The following is a 17,958-nucleotide window of genomic DNA, read 5'->3' as shown; positions in this document are numbered from 1 at the left end:
TATAACAGTGCTTAACACCGCAAATACCTTTACCTTTGATGGTACATGATGATCTTTGCTCAGGGTCTCTACAAAAACGACTGAAGATGTGATCCTTAACAGGGGTCTCTAACATGAAAGTTGCACTTTAAGCATCAGGGGGCCCATTTCAAGAGCTAATCCCCCATATATAGGCATGTTGGTTGCTCAGTCCCCATCCTGGAAGAACTGTACAGCTCTCGCTGTCTTAGTAGGGCTAAAAACATTCTATGTTGGGTTTCTATTTTAGGACTTCTTCTCATTTGTTTTAGTAAGTAAGAATGTGAGATTTGTGCTGTTTTATTATGTATGAAAGATGAAAAAAACAGGCCATCAGCGCCTCTTAGCATCAAACTGCTGTTCGCTCTCACTGCCATCGGCTCTGGCCATGCGTATTGTTGTTTTCTCACACTCAGGGGCACTTGACATTGTGAGCGTGGAGCTATGGCACATTGTGGCTTCATGAGCCAAACGCAGTTTGAAAGCTAGTCTATAAAAACCACTGACCTAAAATAGTGGAATAATGATAAACAACAGCAGCAAACCCTGCTCTTTCTGTACCGGCTGATTCCTGTATAATCATAGGAAGTCTGAGCATCTGCTGGATCCGATGTGTACTCAGGTACTGCCCTGCTGCTCTACCAATGGAAGCTAGTGTCAGATGTGTGAAGGAGCCTTTCTCCTCCAGTAGATATATTTGTTGTATCAATAATGCAGTGTTCTTCTGCATTTCTGATACTGGTGACAATAAGATACATGTAAAAAACAGAATGAGCCAAACATCTCAAATCCATTGTTGTTTAAAGTGGAAGAACAGCCATTTAAAAAAAGCTATTATTCTGGAGGCTATATGATGAAAAAAAACCTTGCAACCTGCTCATGTCGTGCATATTGCGAGTGCTTGCCAGGAATTCTGCCTGATATTGTTTTGATTAATCAATAAATGTTTGGTCTGTAAAATTACAGAATGTTGTGAAAAATGTTTGACATGGTTTCCCCAGAAATATCAATTTACTACCATCATTTTTTCTTTTTTCATTTCTTCATAAAAACCTTTACAAATAATTAAATAATAAAATGATTAATTTTCTGTTGATTAACTAATAAATTAATTAATCAGTTGTTTCAGATCTAATACAATTCATCAAATTATGATGCACTATAGTTATACGCTAAAGAGGGAAACTATTACTACAGATTTTAAACTGGCTGTTGAGAATTCTGGACTGGACCTGGCAGGTGAGCGGGGAGCTCCTGGCACTGGAGCTGCATGTACTGCAGTGACATGGAGCCCGTTGAAATATTACTTCCCTTAAGTTACTATCTAATGCTAGCGGGGTTAGCTAAGTGCAATCACTGAACACTGATCAAGAAATTTTACAAAATGTCACAATCAACCGTGATGAAGTGGATGGGGTCAAAGTCCTGAGGCATTGGTACACCTTGTAAAAAGTGTGAGAAACACTGGTCTGTTTTACTTTAAATGGAAACATAATTTACTATAATATGACTTCTATACAAATGGACTTCTTTTGGAGCCAGTGGAGGCGCCCCCTGCTGGTTATTAGAGAAAGCAGGTCTAAGGGCGCACTCACACTGGCCTTCCGTACCGTGCCCAAATAGGTTTTACGGGTAAAGCCTAGTTCGTTTGACCAGTGTGAGTGCAACCACTCCGTGCCTAGCTGCGGCCAGCTGGCCGTCCATGGCCCGTTTGAGAGAGGTGGGCTTTTGTAAAGCGTGTACGAGCACGAGGCTCAAGACGGGCCATACGTGGACATTTAACAACAACAACAATGGCGGCGAAAGGTTCACGTTGGTGTGATGCGGAGGTGGAGTGTTTACCGCAGATTTGGACGGATGAAAATATTCCAAAACAGTCGGACAAGACGCACAAAAACTCAGAGGTCAATGGAAATATTGGTAAACAAAGCAACGCATCGCGATGACGTCAATCAATGCGTGTGACGTGTTATGGCGTGATGACATATGGACAGGCAAGAAGCATTTGCGCAAGGCCCAGGCAGTGTGAGTACAAATGGGCTGGCCAGTGGGGGGGGGGGGCAAGTACTCTAAAGCCCGGGGCACGGTACGGGCAGACAGTGTGAGTGCGTCCTAAGGCACTTCACTTCAACGTTGGCTTCATTTTACAGGTGCGGAAGCTACATCCATTATTTTTTCCAGTCTATGGCAGGGGTTCCCAATTTTGTTCCTAGCTGATGTGTGTCATAGGTTTGAAAAATGTTAGAAATAGTTGTGTTAGAGCAGGGAGAAACCTTAAACATGCAGGGCAGGGGCCCTCCAGGAACAGAATTGGGAACCCTGCTCTATGGCATATAGGTACATGTTCATTTTGTTGGAAAAGGGTATGACAGTCAGCAGTGTGAGAACATTTTACTCTCATTGCAACATGCCAAGGACCTCACAGTAATTGCAATCAGAGGGTTTGAAGCTGTTTTCCATTTCACTCCACTTTGTTTATGACCATGTGGGAACTCAAGAAGAACAGCACATGTGCGAGTGTTTCTTTACTTTTGTTTGTACCTCATTGAATTTACAAGCTCCCCACAGACATGGAAAGTTTGGAACAGTTCAAGGAGTTTCACTCATTATTTTTAGTGGTGGTGATTAAAATTGAAAAAGGACTGTGCATGGTAAACAACTACTGACTAACGGGTGATCAAGGTGAGTTAAAGCAGGGCTAAATATATGTGGATTCAGGCATCCATGTGTGATATGTAATGTCTCTGTCATGATGACAGATAACATAAATAAATAAATAAAAATAAAAATAATTTCCTTCAGTAATGAAGGAAATGATTTGGTATCTACAGCAAACTCCTACTCCGAAGCCAGATGTATGCTTATGACAGAGGGTTGCAGAGGCTCTGAGCTCTGTCAGGGGAGCTTGCCAGTGGGGACGTACACTTCCTCAAGAATTGAGATGCATATTGGGGCTAGGGTAGCTGCTGAGATGCAACACGAAGAGCACAAGTACTGTGGCTGGTTGAGGATGTTGTTATTGAAGATAGCGTCAAGCAAGTGGAGAACACTGCTCCGTTTCTGTAAACATTTCTCTATTTGTTAGAATAGTGTGAGTGTAGGGAAAACTAGCAAGGAGGGGGATTTGTTCTGGTTGTAAGATATTAAGTGAATTGAAATAAGTTATAAAAGGTTGCCATTTCCCAAACAATTCCTCTGAGCTGCTGATCACCTCATATCTGAGCTTTTCAGGTTTTAGAAAAAACATGACCTCCCTAAGCCATTGAGACATTGTAAGACAACATCATGCTAATAAAGATGTCTTGGCTAAAATGTCTAACTGTTGTTGCTTAAGTGAAAATGCTCCAGTGCTTAGGACACACCAAATATCACAATTAAGGGACAGTCCTTCATTTTAGTCTCAAATATGTTGGACATGATATCAAGTAGTCATTCCAAAACTTGTATACCATTGAGCATGAATAAAACACGTGACTTAAGTTGCATAATCTATCTGTCCCACTAGTCCTCTACATTTCAGACAGCCAAGCTTTATGAAGTGAACCATGTCCAGCTCGGGCATTGGAAGATTGTGTATGCATTCTATCAAGACTCACTTCTTGGAAGTGTCCAGGGTTCAAATCTGACCAGCCCTGTGCTTCGTTTTCTCTCCTCTCTCCACCCACTTCCCTGTCTCTCTCCAGCTGCTCAAATGACATAAATAAAATGAAAAATAATCTTTCAATGAAAGGAACCACACAACCAGTCCCAGACTGGTCTCTCCCTTTAAGTTAAAGGCAGAAAGATGAAACTCATATCATCCATCAATCCAAAAATCATGCATTTATTGAAAATCCAATTGTAATCCCTTAAATTTTTCATTGCACATTCCTGTAACAGGTTGCCATGTATTAACACTGGTTGTAACATCTTAGCAGTATGGAAATAATCTAGCTCGGGGACGTTAACTAGGGCTGAACAATATGGAGAAATAATCTTTTTGAGATTTCCCCAGACCAGGGGTCGGCAACCCGCGGCTCCGGAGCGGCTCAGAGTATTAATTTAAAAAATGTATTTACATATTTATTATGGCAATCTTGTAACATCTAAAATATTTTAATATTTTAATATTTAATATTTAAAAAAATGTTGTCGCTCTTAATACGCGTCACAACTTCAAATGTACGATTCTCGCCAGTTTGCGGTTTCTTGAACTTTTTGACCCCAGGTAGGCCAACTATGGAGAATCCAAAGAAAAGAAGAGTGTCTGATGAAAACAGGACCTTCAATGCTATGTAGGCAGATTCATTCGCTTTCACTGCTGACGAGACTGGTTTACCAGTGTGCTTAATTTGTAATGAGAAACTAGATAACAACGAAAAGTCAAATGTCGCAAGACATTTCAAGAATAAACACGCAGCCTTTGCTCAAAAATATCCGGATGGAGATGAGAGAAAGAAAGCTGTTTCGGAACTGACACGGAAGGCTGATCTGAGCAAAAATCACTTCACTTCAAGATGAAGTCAGCAAATCGAGTTGATACCACTAAAAGGCCAAACACGGGGGGAGGACGTCTGTGAGGGTGTCTTGAATTGTTTAATAGCAAAAGAAATATACACCACGTGGTGTCAGTGGCTACAGACGGGGCACCGAGTAGCGCAGTAGCGTAGACAAGAGCGCACAAGGGCTTTGTGGCTTTACTGCAGAAGTCGCTGGACAGAAAGTTGCTGACTGTTCACTGCATCCTGCACCAAGAGGCACTGTGTGCTCAAACATTTCCTCCGGAATGCACAGAAGTAATGAATGTTTTCATTCAGATTGTGAACAAAATAATGGCGAAAGGTTTAAATCACCGTCAGTTCCGTTAGTTACTGGACGAGCTGGAAAGCACATATTCTGATCTCCTGCTGCACAACAAAGTCCGGTGGCTGTCCAGATGTGAGGTGCTGAAACGCTTTACGGCGTGTCTGGAAGAAGTGAAAACCTTCCTGGGCAGCAAAGGGCTCACATTTCCTGAGCTGGAACAGCCAGGGTGGCTGGAAAAGCTACACATCTTGGTAGACATGGCAGCACACCTGAACACGCTGAACACAGCTCTTCAGGGTAAAGTGCACACAGCCCTGCACATGTTGGATGAGGTTTTGGCATTCGAGCGCAAGATGACAGTGCTTGCCAGAGATTTACAGAAAGGTACACTGTCACACTTCCCCAGTTTGAGAGAGTTCATAGAAGCTCACATGATGAATTTGGAGTATTTACATTCTGCAGTCATCGCAATGCAAACATCGTTTGGGAAACGATTCAGTGAGTTCAGAGAGGAAAAAACCACCTTATCCTTCCCTGTCACTCCCCTTAGCCTCGATCCATCCCTGTTGAATATGGGGGTGAGTCCACCTGATCTTGAGATGGAACTGGCTGACATAGCCGACATAGAAATGTGGGTGTCCAAGTTCAAGCGCTTGACAGCGGACCTTGAAGATGTTTCACGTCAGATGGCTGTTCTTGCTCAGAATGACAAACGGCGTGAAATTGAAAACCTCCCCAAACCAGACAAACTTGTGTTCAAAGCTTGAAATGCTATCCCCGACATTTATGTCAACATGAAAAAGTATGCACTTGGAGTCCTGTCGATCTTTGGATCCACATATGTATGTGAGCAGGGGTCTGTTTTACAAAGCAGGTTTAGTGAAAACTCTGAGTCTGTTAACCCTGAAATGAGGGAAACTCTGAGTTTTCCGTTTCACAAAGGGAGGTAACTCAAACTCAAAGTTACCATGGTAACATGCTCTCTGAAACTAACCTGGTCGGGACCAGGTTTTTCTCAGAAAACCTTGAGTTTCTCTCTGTCTCCACCCTCTTTCAGCCACACACGGTGTTTGATTTCCTCATTTATTCAGTCAGCGGGCGAGTTTTGGTGTAGTATAGTTCCGTCTGTTTTTTCAGAAAATCACTGCAAACATCAGTCAGTAGGCCTACATTAGAAGTTATATTAGGTGGTGACTATTTCACTACCATGGCATGTCCTTTTGATAACGATCCCGTGGATGAAGGTGCAGAATTAGTGCACAGAGAATTAAATATTCATCGGGAGATAATTATCAGACCACGCATAGACGTCCCTAATATACTGCAACCATAATTACAAAATGAATGAAATGGATCTTTTAAGCAAGTTGAATGTATTTGACTTAGCGTTTCCTAAATATAATCCCATCTTTTCTTGCAATTCATAGGTTCAAAAGTGTGTGCTTTTAATGTGGTTACCGGTGTATAAACTACTCTTATATAGCCTTCTGATCCAGAATTTCATCTATAATGCGAAGGGGTGAATTTCACACAGGGGTGCTGAATACGCACAACACCGTTTCACGTCACAGTCCATCTCATCCGTCCTTACATTTCCAACAGTAACAACCAGTCATGCTCTCATATCCCAGCAGATATTGTGTGTTGCGCTGCGTTTTTTTGCAAATGGGAGTTTTTATACAACATATAAAACAGCCACTTACGGTAATATTTACTTTACCATGTAAAACATGCTCAAAATGAGGCGTCACCATGAGATTGTGCCGATGTTTTACCTGTTTGAACAATGTTTTTGTGTTTCATCTTAAGCTGCTGCCAAGTGCGCTTCTCCCCCGCGGGGTTGCACTTAATTGAAATAAACTAAAAGGCTCCCACTCAAGCAGTTCCCCCTGTGATATTACTGTGACTGCAACAGGACTACATTTAAACTTATGCACTGACCCGAGCCGCAATGTTCTCCTGCACTGTCTCCCTCTCTTTTGCTGCAGCAGCGGTGTAAACCTGCTCAAACTCACCGTATGAGCGCATTAATATTTCCAGTTCCAGTTGTAGCGTAGCCCTCCGCTTCCCCGTTGCTATGGTGACTCGTCGAATCAGGGCTCCATTGATGCTGTCTTTTTTTACTTGTGGTGCACGCGCTTAACTCCGGGTCAAACTACTCTGAGTTGATCAACCTAACGCAAATCTGCTGTTCTGGAACTGAAAACTCAGAGTTCCCTATCTCAGAGTAGATCAACTCAGAGTTCAGGGTTAGACTCAGAGTAGTATGATCAGTATTTTAATTGCTAATTCTTTTATTAAATTAGACATTTTATTATTCAGGTTGACGGCTGACTGCAGGGCCCCAGTAAAAAGATGACGGCACGCAGAGAGAGGGCGGCATTTTTGTTTGCTGCCAGTGGATAATTTAAGTTTGTCGTTTTTTTTTCATTACTACAAGAACTCAAATAGACATTGAGTATTTTACTTAACCTCCAACCCAACGTCTTTTTTCAGAGTTAGAAATGTTTTTTTTTTCATTACTACAAGGACTCAAATAGACATTGAGTATTTTACTTAACCGTCAACCCAACGTCTTTTTTTCGGAGTTAAAAATGTTTTGTTGCATGCAGAAATGTTATTTCATTTTCTCTGCAGTCGTTCATTGATTTCATGAATGTAACACAGTATAGTTTGTTTATACGTAGCACAAAGGCAAAAAAAAAATTATATGCACTGTTATTTCATTTAAAATTTCAAAAGGGTTCTGTGGCTCCCAGTGTTTTCTTTACTGTGTGAAGCGGGTCCAAATGGCTCTTTGAGTGGTAAAGGTTGCCGACCCCTGTCTTAGACCAATATTGTGATTACTATTCAGTATGTGTTTTTTTCCAGTTCTTTATATGTGTTATTATTAGTATTAAAGAATCTGACTGATCTCCTGTCAGTTACAATATTGATGACAAATTACACAAAAAGTGCACCCTTACTTTAAATACTAAGATAACTCAACACCTTGTTAACATTTCAGTTCCACCTCAGGGCTACCCCCTTCACTTTACTGAGCTTTGGTAAACACACAGGACCTTTACTGGGTCTTGATGAGCTGCAGCATTTCTTCATGGAGAAACGGAAACCTACACAATACAAAATATTACCTCCTGACAACGTTCCGTCTGTAGGTGTCTGTTCATTTCTGGATTAATTTGAACTTCCAGTTTGATTATGAGAAGGCCTCAGCCTGATCAAACAAAGGAAAAAGACCAGGCCTGAAAGCCTGGTAGCCTTTGTCATTCTGCCATGAGACCCTGCCCCCAACAGGTCACACCCAGGTGTGGAAAACCCTCCGAGGGACCCCAAACTGTTAATAACCTTTGGCTGATGACATCACTATGTCTATACAACTGGAGGACACCATCTTTCTCTTTCTTTTTTGGATCCCCTCTTCTTACTCCGCTCTTCTTCACTCGACTTGACTCTCCTTAGCTGGATCCAGGCCCTGAAAATGGCCTGTATGGAGTAGGATCATCAGCCAGGTTAACCAACCGGTTACCAACCCAACTGAGCAGAACAAAGAGTGATCTGATTCCTCTTTTGTCTAAGAGCAAACAACCAGAACAAGAACCTTTCCTTCAACCAGCTTCCTTCACAAGGACCAGCCACTGACAATGGCTAAGCACAGAAATGTGACTTTGTTACAACTGATGTTTAATGATGATTATGTGTAACTGTGTTGATTCAGTTAAGTTGAGGTTTGTGAGCAATGCTCCACGCAGTTATTGCATGCACTAACACTCTGTTACTTATATCTGTATTTGAACAGACTACACACACACATAACCTAAATTTAGACCGATGTAGGAGAGTGAGCCTACATGTATTATGGCTAGAATATATTAGTCGCTGAATTAATTTGAATTAACTCGACTTGTTAAAATTTTGGATTTATTTTACCTCAAAGTAAGGGCACCACACCAAAATAAGACAGGATGTTTATTAAACTTTGGTGAAGGTTTAATACCTGTTAGCAACTTAAAGTAATTGATTATTTAAATTTTATCAGTCTCGTCTCGAATGCGTTCGTACCACAGCCTTTATCAGTGACCAACAATTTCTGCACAGAAGGGAAGACTCTCACAACGACGTAAAGTTATAAACATTTATTTATTTAACCAGCAAAGATAATACAGAATAATGCAATATTGAATAGATGAGTGAAAAAGGGTTAAATGTGGATATAAAAAAGTTTAAAAGCAGAGTGATTCAGACCCACGGAGCTGGTTTATAATATTACTAGCGGACTTAAACTGCCTCTAATTAGCCTGTCAGCAGAACTCGGATCAGAACTTAATTACCACCAATGTTTTTTTTTTAACCAGGAGTTGTAGTAAAAGGCTAACCTTACCATGCCGTTGATATTACAGTCGCCCTGGCGTCTTACAGTACAGATGCAGGTTCCGTAGGTCCGAGTCCGTGTTTGGACTCGGACCTACGGACCTACTCAGGTCCGGTGTTTGCGGACCTGAGTTCTGGTCTGTAGACTGGGTCGTCTGCGCAGTTGGATCAGCGGGGCTTGTCTGCTCCCGTCCTGGCTTGGATTCAGCTCTTCAGGTAGCTTCAGCTCTACACGTGGCATTTGTTTAGTGGTCAAAGAAGTTCTGACCGGTTCTGTGGGGCTGGTGTCGCGAGTTCCATGCAATTTGCCGGCCGGACAAAAAGGCAAAGACAGCAAGAGGGGTTTTACTATACTTTATCTCCCCAGAGGAGCGAGAAGGGGGGTCTTGCCCTAACCCAACCTTCTGGTTCTGAGCGAATTAGCTGCTTTATATTCCAGAATTCTAACAGGGAAGATTAAACTATCTCTGGTTGATTTTCCGTTATTAATCTTTCTGATATCCAATTTAACCAAAATCTTTAGGTAGGCAGTTTTAACAGGTATCCTTACTGAGTGAAGGGAAGTATTATTAAAACAGAATATTTCAGGAAGTAGACAGAGACTTTGCACTTCTGAAACCACATAAACATAATCACAACAAGATACAAATAATGCATACACAGTTACACATTTTGAAGAATGTCTTTGAACAGCCAGTTGCGATGAAACAGCGAACTTTAACTGTTTTTCCAACTTTCCAAGTTTCTTGTCTTTATCACTGAACGTCCCTCTGTCTCCAGAACAGAGACCGACCCTTCAGTTCAAATTGCGGTCAGATTTGACGTTGATTTAGGATAAAAGGTCCTCCCTCCTGGAGGAAGTGTCCTGGAGTTCTGGGTTTTAATTACCCTAGGAGGGTTTGAGGTTGTAAAACACCTTCTTATCTCCCACTCTCCTCCGGTGACGCTTAGCAGATGGTCACAGAGGGTGATCAGGAATATGTGTCCTAAAGGAGAGCTTTCATCGACGTTCCTACATCGTTTTAGATCAAGCAGCCTGCTTGCTTTTGGTGACTTAAATGTTCACACTTTGAAAGGGGGGTGCAGACCCACACATGCCCCCTCCTCCTCCTCCTTTTTGTTCCTCTCTAACACGCACCCGCACACACATTTGCTATTTAAATTTAGTTAGTTTATTGTGTTTTGTTTGTTGCATTTATTAATTTGTTAATAAATGTTTGTGTTTACAATATGTCTGTATAGTTAATATTACACTAAGATGAATGAGCCAGCCACTTCTAAGAAAATAACTTTTAAATCCTTCAACTGATTAAACTATTACATTAATCTGTGTTCAACCCTTAATTAGTAGTTTAATATATTTAATTAGACTTTTATATTAGTTGTCACTCTGTCTGTGACGGTGGTTTATTGAGAATACTCAATTGAGAATACTCAATAATATGAACGTGAGTCGAGGCCCTATATTTAATTGGTTACTAAGTTACTAATTTTTATTCATTTATTTTTGTGTTCTATCAGCCTAAGCTGGCTGATGTATTGTGCACCCTTTGGTTACATTCACACTGCAGGTCTTATTGCACAAATCTGATTTTTTGATTTTCTGATTAAAAATGTCAGATTCAATGTGACCTGTGCTGTGCACACTGTCAAAAGAAATCAGATATGGGTCCGAATGAGAGGAAAAATCAGATTCAGGTCACTTGGAACTGCAGTGGGAACATACGCTTAGATACAGAATCATATGTGTTTAAATTAATAGACGCAGCATATAGATACACCATTGTAGCTGCATTAACTGTTAAAATGTCCTTCTTCCCAAAGTCCTCTGACAGGGTGTGGTAGGAGCAACACCTCTGGACTGACCTGTGCCATGAAGACCCAGAAGGCCCAAGGTACACCAACTTCACCTCCCTGCAGACGGAAGTCTCGCTTCACCTTACGAGGCAGAAGGAAGAAGGATGGGGTGATCCAAGGCAAGCTTCGCATCCGCTCCATACCTGGAGCCTTCCTGGTGCTGGGGGTCATCGTGGTGGTTGTTGGCACCGCTCTTGCTGTGGCGGGATACTGGCCCTACCGAATCTCCAGATTGTCCATCCTGGAAGCTGCAGAGGGGGAAAGTATCTCTGAGTCGCAGACTTCTGGCTGGAGTCTGGGAGCTAAGGGCCTCCTATCCACAGCCAGCCTCATCCACAGTGAGCGGATGAAGCTGCTGGGACCTGTCATCATGGGGGTGGGCCTCTTTATCCTCATATGTGCCAACACAGTCCTGTACGAGAACAGGGACAGAGAGACGCAGATGCTGCTGGCTCAGATGCGCAGTGTAATCTGCTCTGTGTCTGCGGCTGTTCCCTCAGCGGACCTTAAAGAAATAGCAGCAGCCAACTCGATGGCCAAACACTACCAGTGGGTGAGCAGTTTACCAGCAGCCCATCTCAACATCCTCTGTCTGCAGCAGCTGACCAGCTCTGAGCCCCTGCTCCAGACCAGTCACTCCAGAGTCCAGGAGGACAGTGTGGAGGGCATCTACCAGCAAGCTGTTCTCCAGACAGAAGCCCTCCACCACCAGAAATCAGACCCTCCACCTTCCCTCCAGTCCTCCCTCTCCAACTCATGTAATTCCAGTCAGACAGACATTAACACACAGTCTGATGCTGAGAACAGGGGCAATAGCAGTTTCAATCTGAATCCTGCCCGGCACATTAAATTCAACAACTGCCTGGTGTCTGCCAGCTCCCTGTCCACCCTGGAAGAGGTGGATATACCAGCTATCCAGCCGAGGCGCTGCCACAGTATGAGCTACAGGACTAACCCTTATATAGCTCGAACTGGTTTACATTTAGAAGATGGACTCCACACATCAGGAGAGGAGGGTGAAATAAATCAGCTATTAGTCACAAGAAGGGAGGATGGTTCACAGGTTTGTGTGAACATCCCCTGGCATGATGTGGATGCTGCAGAGGAGCAAACGCGCCAAAGCTGGCCTCGGCTAGACCTGGGCAGTGGAAGACGATACCTGAAACTAGAGAACAAAGAGGACTCAGTGGACAAACTGCTGGACCAGTTAGAGCAGCAGTGTTATCAGTGGGATAAGAGTTTTGGCTCTGGACCTTTCCAGTGACTGGCAGCACTCATAGTCCTGAAGGTACTTCTGGATACTTAACACCCTCACTACCAAGGATCATAATGATATTTTCCCCTGAATTCTAAAACTGAGCTATATTTTAGTTTTTTCTGTGTTGGGTGGACAAACTGAGCCCTTGATCATTTGGAGTACAGTGTTTCTCACAAGGATCTTCCAGAACTTCAGCCTGTTCTCAGTCTTGAGTGGAATATTGATACACAGAGATTATGGTTCCTTGGCTTCCAATTGGATTGGGCAGATGTTTTATATAACTGAAGGAACAATATACAGACCCTACACTGTCACAGATGAGTGAAACAATTTAACAGACTGTTTACTTCTGCAGTTTGGGTTGGCAGCAATGTGAGAAATCAACGTGTACCTTGAAGCCAAACAGTTTTCGCCTGTATCCAGAACACAGTGTGCACGACCTAATGAAGTACAGATAGAAGGGTGATTGTTTTCACTGTGCAATCAATTTTGTACCAAACTACCTGGGCTCCTGAGACCATAAAGTGCTGACAGCTCTTGACAAATGCAAGTAGTATATAAACATGGGATTTTTTTCCTCAGCAGAGGTCCCATTCTCCAAATGCAATGCATGGCAGTGATGTACAGTATGTTACATCTAAATACTTATGCAGAATAATATCATTGTTGGTTTTATGTGTATAAGAAGCAATGATACTTAATTGATCATTCTGGTTTATTGTAACTTGGGTCTTATTTTCTTAGGTTTAACCATTATTTCTACAGCATGAGTTGAATAACATTGTACTCACCAAGCTGATGGCTGAGATCTGGGAACACGATGACATAACTGCAGCTGTCTCTACACTGTGCTGGATGGAATGGACATGGGTCCAGGGCACTATTTTCATTAAGGGCCCTTACCAACACAGGCATACACACAAGTCAGCAACCCCAGTACAACAGCACATGGCTGGGGTAACCTTTACATGTAAGCCTACTGTATATTGCAGTTATGTTTATTATTTTGGTATATTACCGCAAGCATATTTGCGTTATGTTTTTCTCTATTCACACCATCATACGTTATTTATCTTTAAGGGTCAAAACAAAAAAACATATATAAATAATGTGTGTGTAAATATCACATCACCTTACCGCAAGTCGTGACAGAATACAGAAATAAGAATTAAATGCAGTGCAATATGTAAATATTATTCCTGGACCACCAGGCTAGACATCCATCTCCTGCTTGAGGTCAATGATAGCATGTACTGGTGTGTCCTCTATGCAATGACAGTACAGAAGTGTTTAATCCTTGACATTTTGTGAAAAGGAATATTTTGCATTAATAAATGTACATGTTAGGAAATATAATCCATTCAGAATTAGTTATGGTGTCTCTGATGTAATGGCTGAGGTCTAACAGTTCATCAGAGAGAGTTCTCAGAACCCAGAGGTTCCCAGCAACCACAATAATAATAACATTAATATATATAAAATTCATTTTAATTCAATTCAATTTTATTTACAGTGCCAATTGATAACAAAAGTTATCTCAGGACACTTTATGTATGGAGTAAGTAAAGACCACACTCTATGATCCAACAATTCCCCCTTTGAGCAGCAACAGCAATCTTGTGCACACAGTGGCAACGAAAACCTTCCCTATAACAGACAGGAACGTCGGACAGACCCAGCTCTACAGAGGACGGACACCTGTCTGCACTGGTTGGGGAGGAAGAAAAGGAGAGAGAAAGAGAGAAAAGACAAACAGATGGACAGAGAGAGACAAAGACAGACAGACACAAAGACAGACATAGAGAACGTCCCAGAGATGCAAGCAACCACAAAAGTATCAGTATCTATAATAATATCTATAGTAATGTGAATATGACTTATGTGTTATGGCCGTTAATATAGCAGAATAGTAGAAACAAGAATAGAAATATGACTGATAATAACTGTGTCCCATTCCATCTCTAGCCTATTATCATTTTTTTTACACTGCTACCTTTGTTTCCTACTTGTAACCACTTCTGGTCGCTGTTTGACGGGGTTAAATTTTGTAAGACATACAAACCTGTTTCATGGTTTTAAATAGAACAGCAAATTCCGTAAGATATCGTACAAACCTGTTGATGAGAAGATGTTGCTCTGTCCCACTGCAGACCCATTGAGAATGTATTTTGCAAATTGCATTTTACACATTTCATACTTCATTGACTTCATTAGTTTGATGGGAAAACTTTATATTAAGTCCCCTTATTCAAGCAGAATTTAAACAATTAATGAATTATTTATAAGAGACTATAATGTCGCAGATCGAAGTGTTTATTAATGTTTGTGTCAACAACTCTAACTCTTCCTGTGGGCACCCATCTAAAATAGCTATTAAATATGTTATAATAGCTAATGACTACTGCTGATTAATAAGCATTTAGCATGTCCTCATAGCAGTTTACAACTACATTATAGTGTGTTCTCTACCAGTTATTACATTTTTACTGCTTATTAATGCTACTTAGGTGGACTTGGGGAGGTTAACGAACCGGAGCCTGATCTTCAAGTGAAATTCCAGCAAAAAAAACATTCCATGGTCTTGCTACTGCAGAGGTTTGGTGTTATTTTGAGCAGTATTAGTGGTTAAAAAAAGACGTTTTAATGCCTTCACCGTACTGCCCCGAGCTAAACAGTGTTAGCCACGTCCGGCTGTTAGCAACTCTCCCAGATTTCTCCGTTAATAGTTAGGACCATGGGATGATTTTATGCTGGAATTACACTTTCATACTACTCCTGTTTTGTGTTCCCAGATCTCAGCTATGAATGTGGTGATTACAGTGTTATCATAATTATTACTACTGTTATTAAAAGTCTGAAAATTAGACCCAGGTTGTAGAAAAGACTGATCCTTAATAATGAAGGATTTTCTTTGTTGTCCTTCTTCTTGTTGATGCAGTATTAGCTTGTAATGAAAGCAAGGACGCCTCCCACTGGTCTTCTGTTGATTGTCTCCTCTCAGATGCATACACTATTTATGAGGACCCCCCCACCCCCACCCCACCCCCATTGTTCAGATGGATGGAATGAATTGTGCAGACGAGGCGAGCCTGAAGCTCCAGTTAGATTTAGTGAGTCAACTGGTGTTACTGCATACAGCTCGGTATGTGTCATAGAGGGAAGAGAATATGAATCACAGTCTCATTGGCCCCCCTGCTTCCTTGTCCTCCCCTCTCTCCCTTAACAGCACGTACAGATGTGCAGAGGCGACACCTCCATGTTTGAAACAGTCTTACTCTGGTTTTCTCTCTGTCTGTGCTTCCCATTCTGTATGCCATGTGTGACACTATAAATGTATAAAAAGCAATATGAGCAGTCTGACAGAGCAATCAGTGGTCTTGCTGTGTCCACCACAGAATTAAACAACATTGCCTGTGTTGCAAGTATAAGGCAAAGCAAAAGCAGCTCCTGTTTACTGTCGTCTCATTTATTCAAGCTGTCAAGGTACTGTAATGGCACCTGCATGTAAATATGTGCAGCATATAATCGTTTCTCCATGCTAGCTGCTGACAACCCCATTCCTCACTCTAAAGGAGACTCAGCATTTCATCCATATTTGTCAGGCTGAAAACATCCAGCTGGGACCTGGACCAATGCGGCCCACGCTCACTTTATCACCTGATGAATAGAAATGTGGGAAATTGAATTTCTTCCTGGTATTCTCAACAGTACAAGGTTGATATTTTGAAGAGGTCCTGAGCAGGGGGTTAGGGATGCAGTGGAGTGGCAGGGGGAATTCCCCAGCTGCAATTATCCTCAGCAGAGCCTCCTGTGCGCTCCAAATTTTCCCTCCTTATTAGATTTTATGGTTCCTTCTGGGCAGGTATGCAGTCCCTCGTGATCTCTTTTCATTTAATTGGTCGTTTACGCGATGGCCTGGGGGTTTCTAACAGCTCATAAAGCTAGTTGGCAGGACCTTCTGCCCTCTGTGGCATAAGCACAGGAAGGTAGAAGATTACATGGCTGCAGGAGGGCAAGAAGGTGCAGATGTGAAAAATCTGGGATCCTCGTACAGCCTCTTGTTCAAGCGTTTACCTCACTGCCGACCAAAACAGGGCCAAATAGAAAGAGAGGCTTCTGTAATGAATGGCTCCAATTCAAGATGCAGCCAGGATAATTTGAAGTGGCACACCATTATTGCCGTCCAATAGCTTATTTATAGTAGTGAAAGCCTTAGTATCTGTCAAGCAGGGATTCGGTTGTAATGTTTTAGCTAATATCCTACAAATCATGTAGGCTTATTAGCTTGCACGGCAGTTGGATTCTCACAATATCACACGAGAATCTAGGGTCTACATGTCAGACAAAAATCCTCTCGTCATGCTTCAAGTAATTGATTTAATGTGTGAGCCGACCAATCTGTGTCCTGTGAGGAGCTACTGGCAGTTCCAGAGGGAGGGGGTGATGATGACATAAGAGGCAACCACTCATCCAAAACATTACTGCTGACACGTTTTAAATCCGTAAGATTTGAGATACCTTAGCTGTGTGAAATCGTTCGCTATCACAGAAGTAGTGTAGTGGTAGTGTGGTGGTGTTTGAATTCTCCATGGTTAATTTCATTCACTAACAGCAGTGGAAGAGAAAGAAATAATTGATATTGTAAATAAATGTACAGATAAAAAATCTACTGATGGCAATAACATTGATATGAAAATTGTGAAAAAGGTAGTTGAAGGGATTTCAGAACCGCTAACTTTCATCTGTAATTTATCATTTCAAACTGGCAAATTTCCAAGCAAGAGGAAAATGGCTAAAGTTGTACCGCTGTATAAATCCGGAGATAGACACCAATTCACAATTACAGACCCGTTTCATTACCACCACAATTTTCAAAAATTTTAGAAAAAGTATTCAATAATCGATTAGAAGAAATTCAGAGTCAAACGTAAATTACTCACTGACAATCAGTACGGATTCAGACCAAACAGTTCAACATCACTGGCATTAATGGAATCAATAGAAGTAATCACTAATGCAATAGAAAATAAACAATATGCAATTGGAATATTCATTGATCTTAAAAAAGCCTTTGACACAATCAATCATGACATATTAATCAATAAACTGGAATGGCACGAGATCAGGGGGATAATTTTGCACTGGGTTGAGAGTTATTTAAAGGGCCGGAGTCAATTTGTAAAGTTGGGAGACCATAGCTCATCCTGCTTGGACATTGCCTGTGGCGTCCCCCAGGGGTCAGTGCTGGGTCCCAAACTGTTTATTCTATATATAAATTATACATGTAACATCTCAAATATGTTGAAATTGGTACTATTTGCTGACGACACAAACATGTTTTGCTCAGGGGAGAATTTACAGGAGCTTCTGGGGTGTATCACTGAAGAAATGTGTAAATTAAAAAGGTGGTTTGATAGAATTAAATATCTTTAAATTTAAACAAAACCAAATTCATGTTATTTGGGAACTGTAAAATGAACACTCAAGCAATAATACAGATAGAGAGGGGGTTGACATTGCAAGGGTACATGAAAATAAATTTCTGGGTGTAATTATAGATGAAAAAATAACATGGAAACCTCACATAAAGCATGTTCGAAGCCAACTGTCACGGAGCATCTCAGTACTAAGTAAGGCTTAACAATTTCTGGACCACAAATTACTCCACA

The 17,958-nt window shown here is 41.6% G+C and overlaps 1 protein-coding gene across 1 annotated transcript; it reads left to right on the top strand.

The window, feature by feature from the left end:
• Positions 1-11,047: 11,047 nt before the first annotated feature.
• Positions 11,048-12,411, top strand: tmem200b (transmembrane protein 200B; the record flags this gene model as incomplete). The annotated part of the gene is made up of 1 exon (XM_083925062.1): positions 11,048-12,411. The coding sequence occupies one exon, from the start codon at positions 11,048-11,050 to the stop codon at positions 12,293-12,295; it is 1,248 nt and encodes a 415-aa protein (XP_083781188.1). The 3' UTR covers positions 12,296-12,411.
• Positions 12,412-17,958: the final 5,547 nt, after the last annotated feature.

This window comes from Echiichthys vipera (genome assembly GCF_963691815.1).
Source record: "Echiichthys vipera genome assembly, chromosome: 13".
NCBI classification, from domain to species: Eukaryota; Metazoa; Chordata; class Actinopteri; order Perciformes; family Trachinidae; genus Echiichthys; species Echiichthys vipera.
Note: the sequence above shows the minus strand (reverse complement) of the source record. Positions and strands in the feature narration are given on the sequence as shown.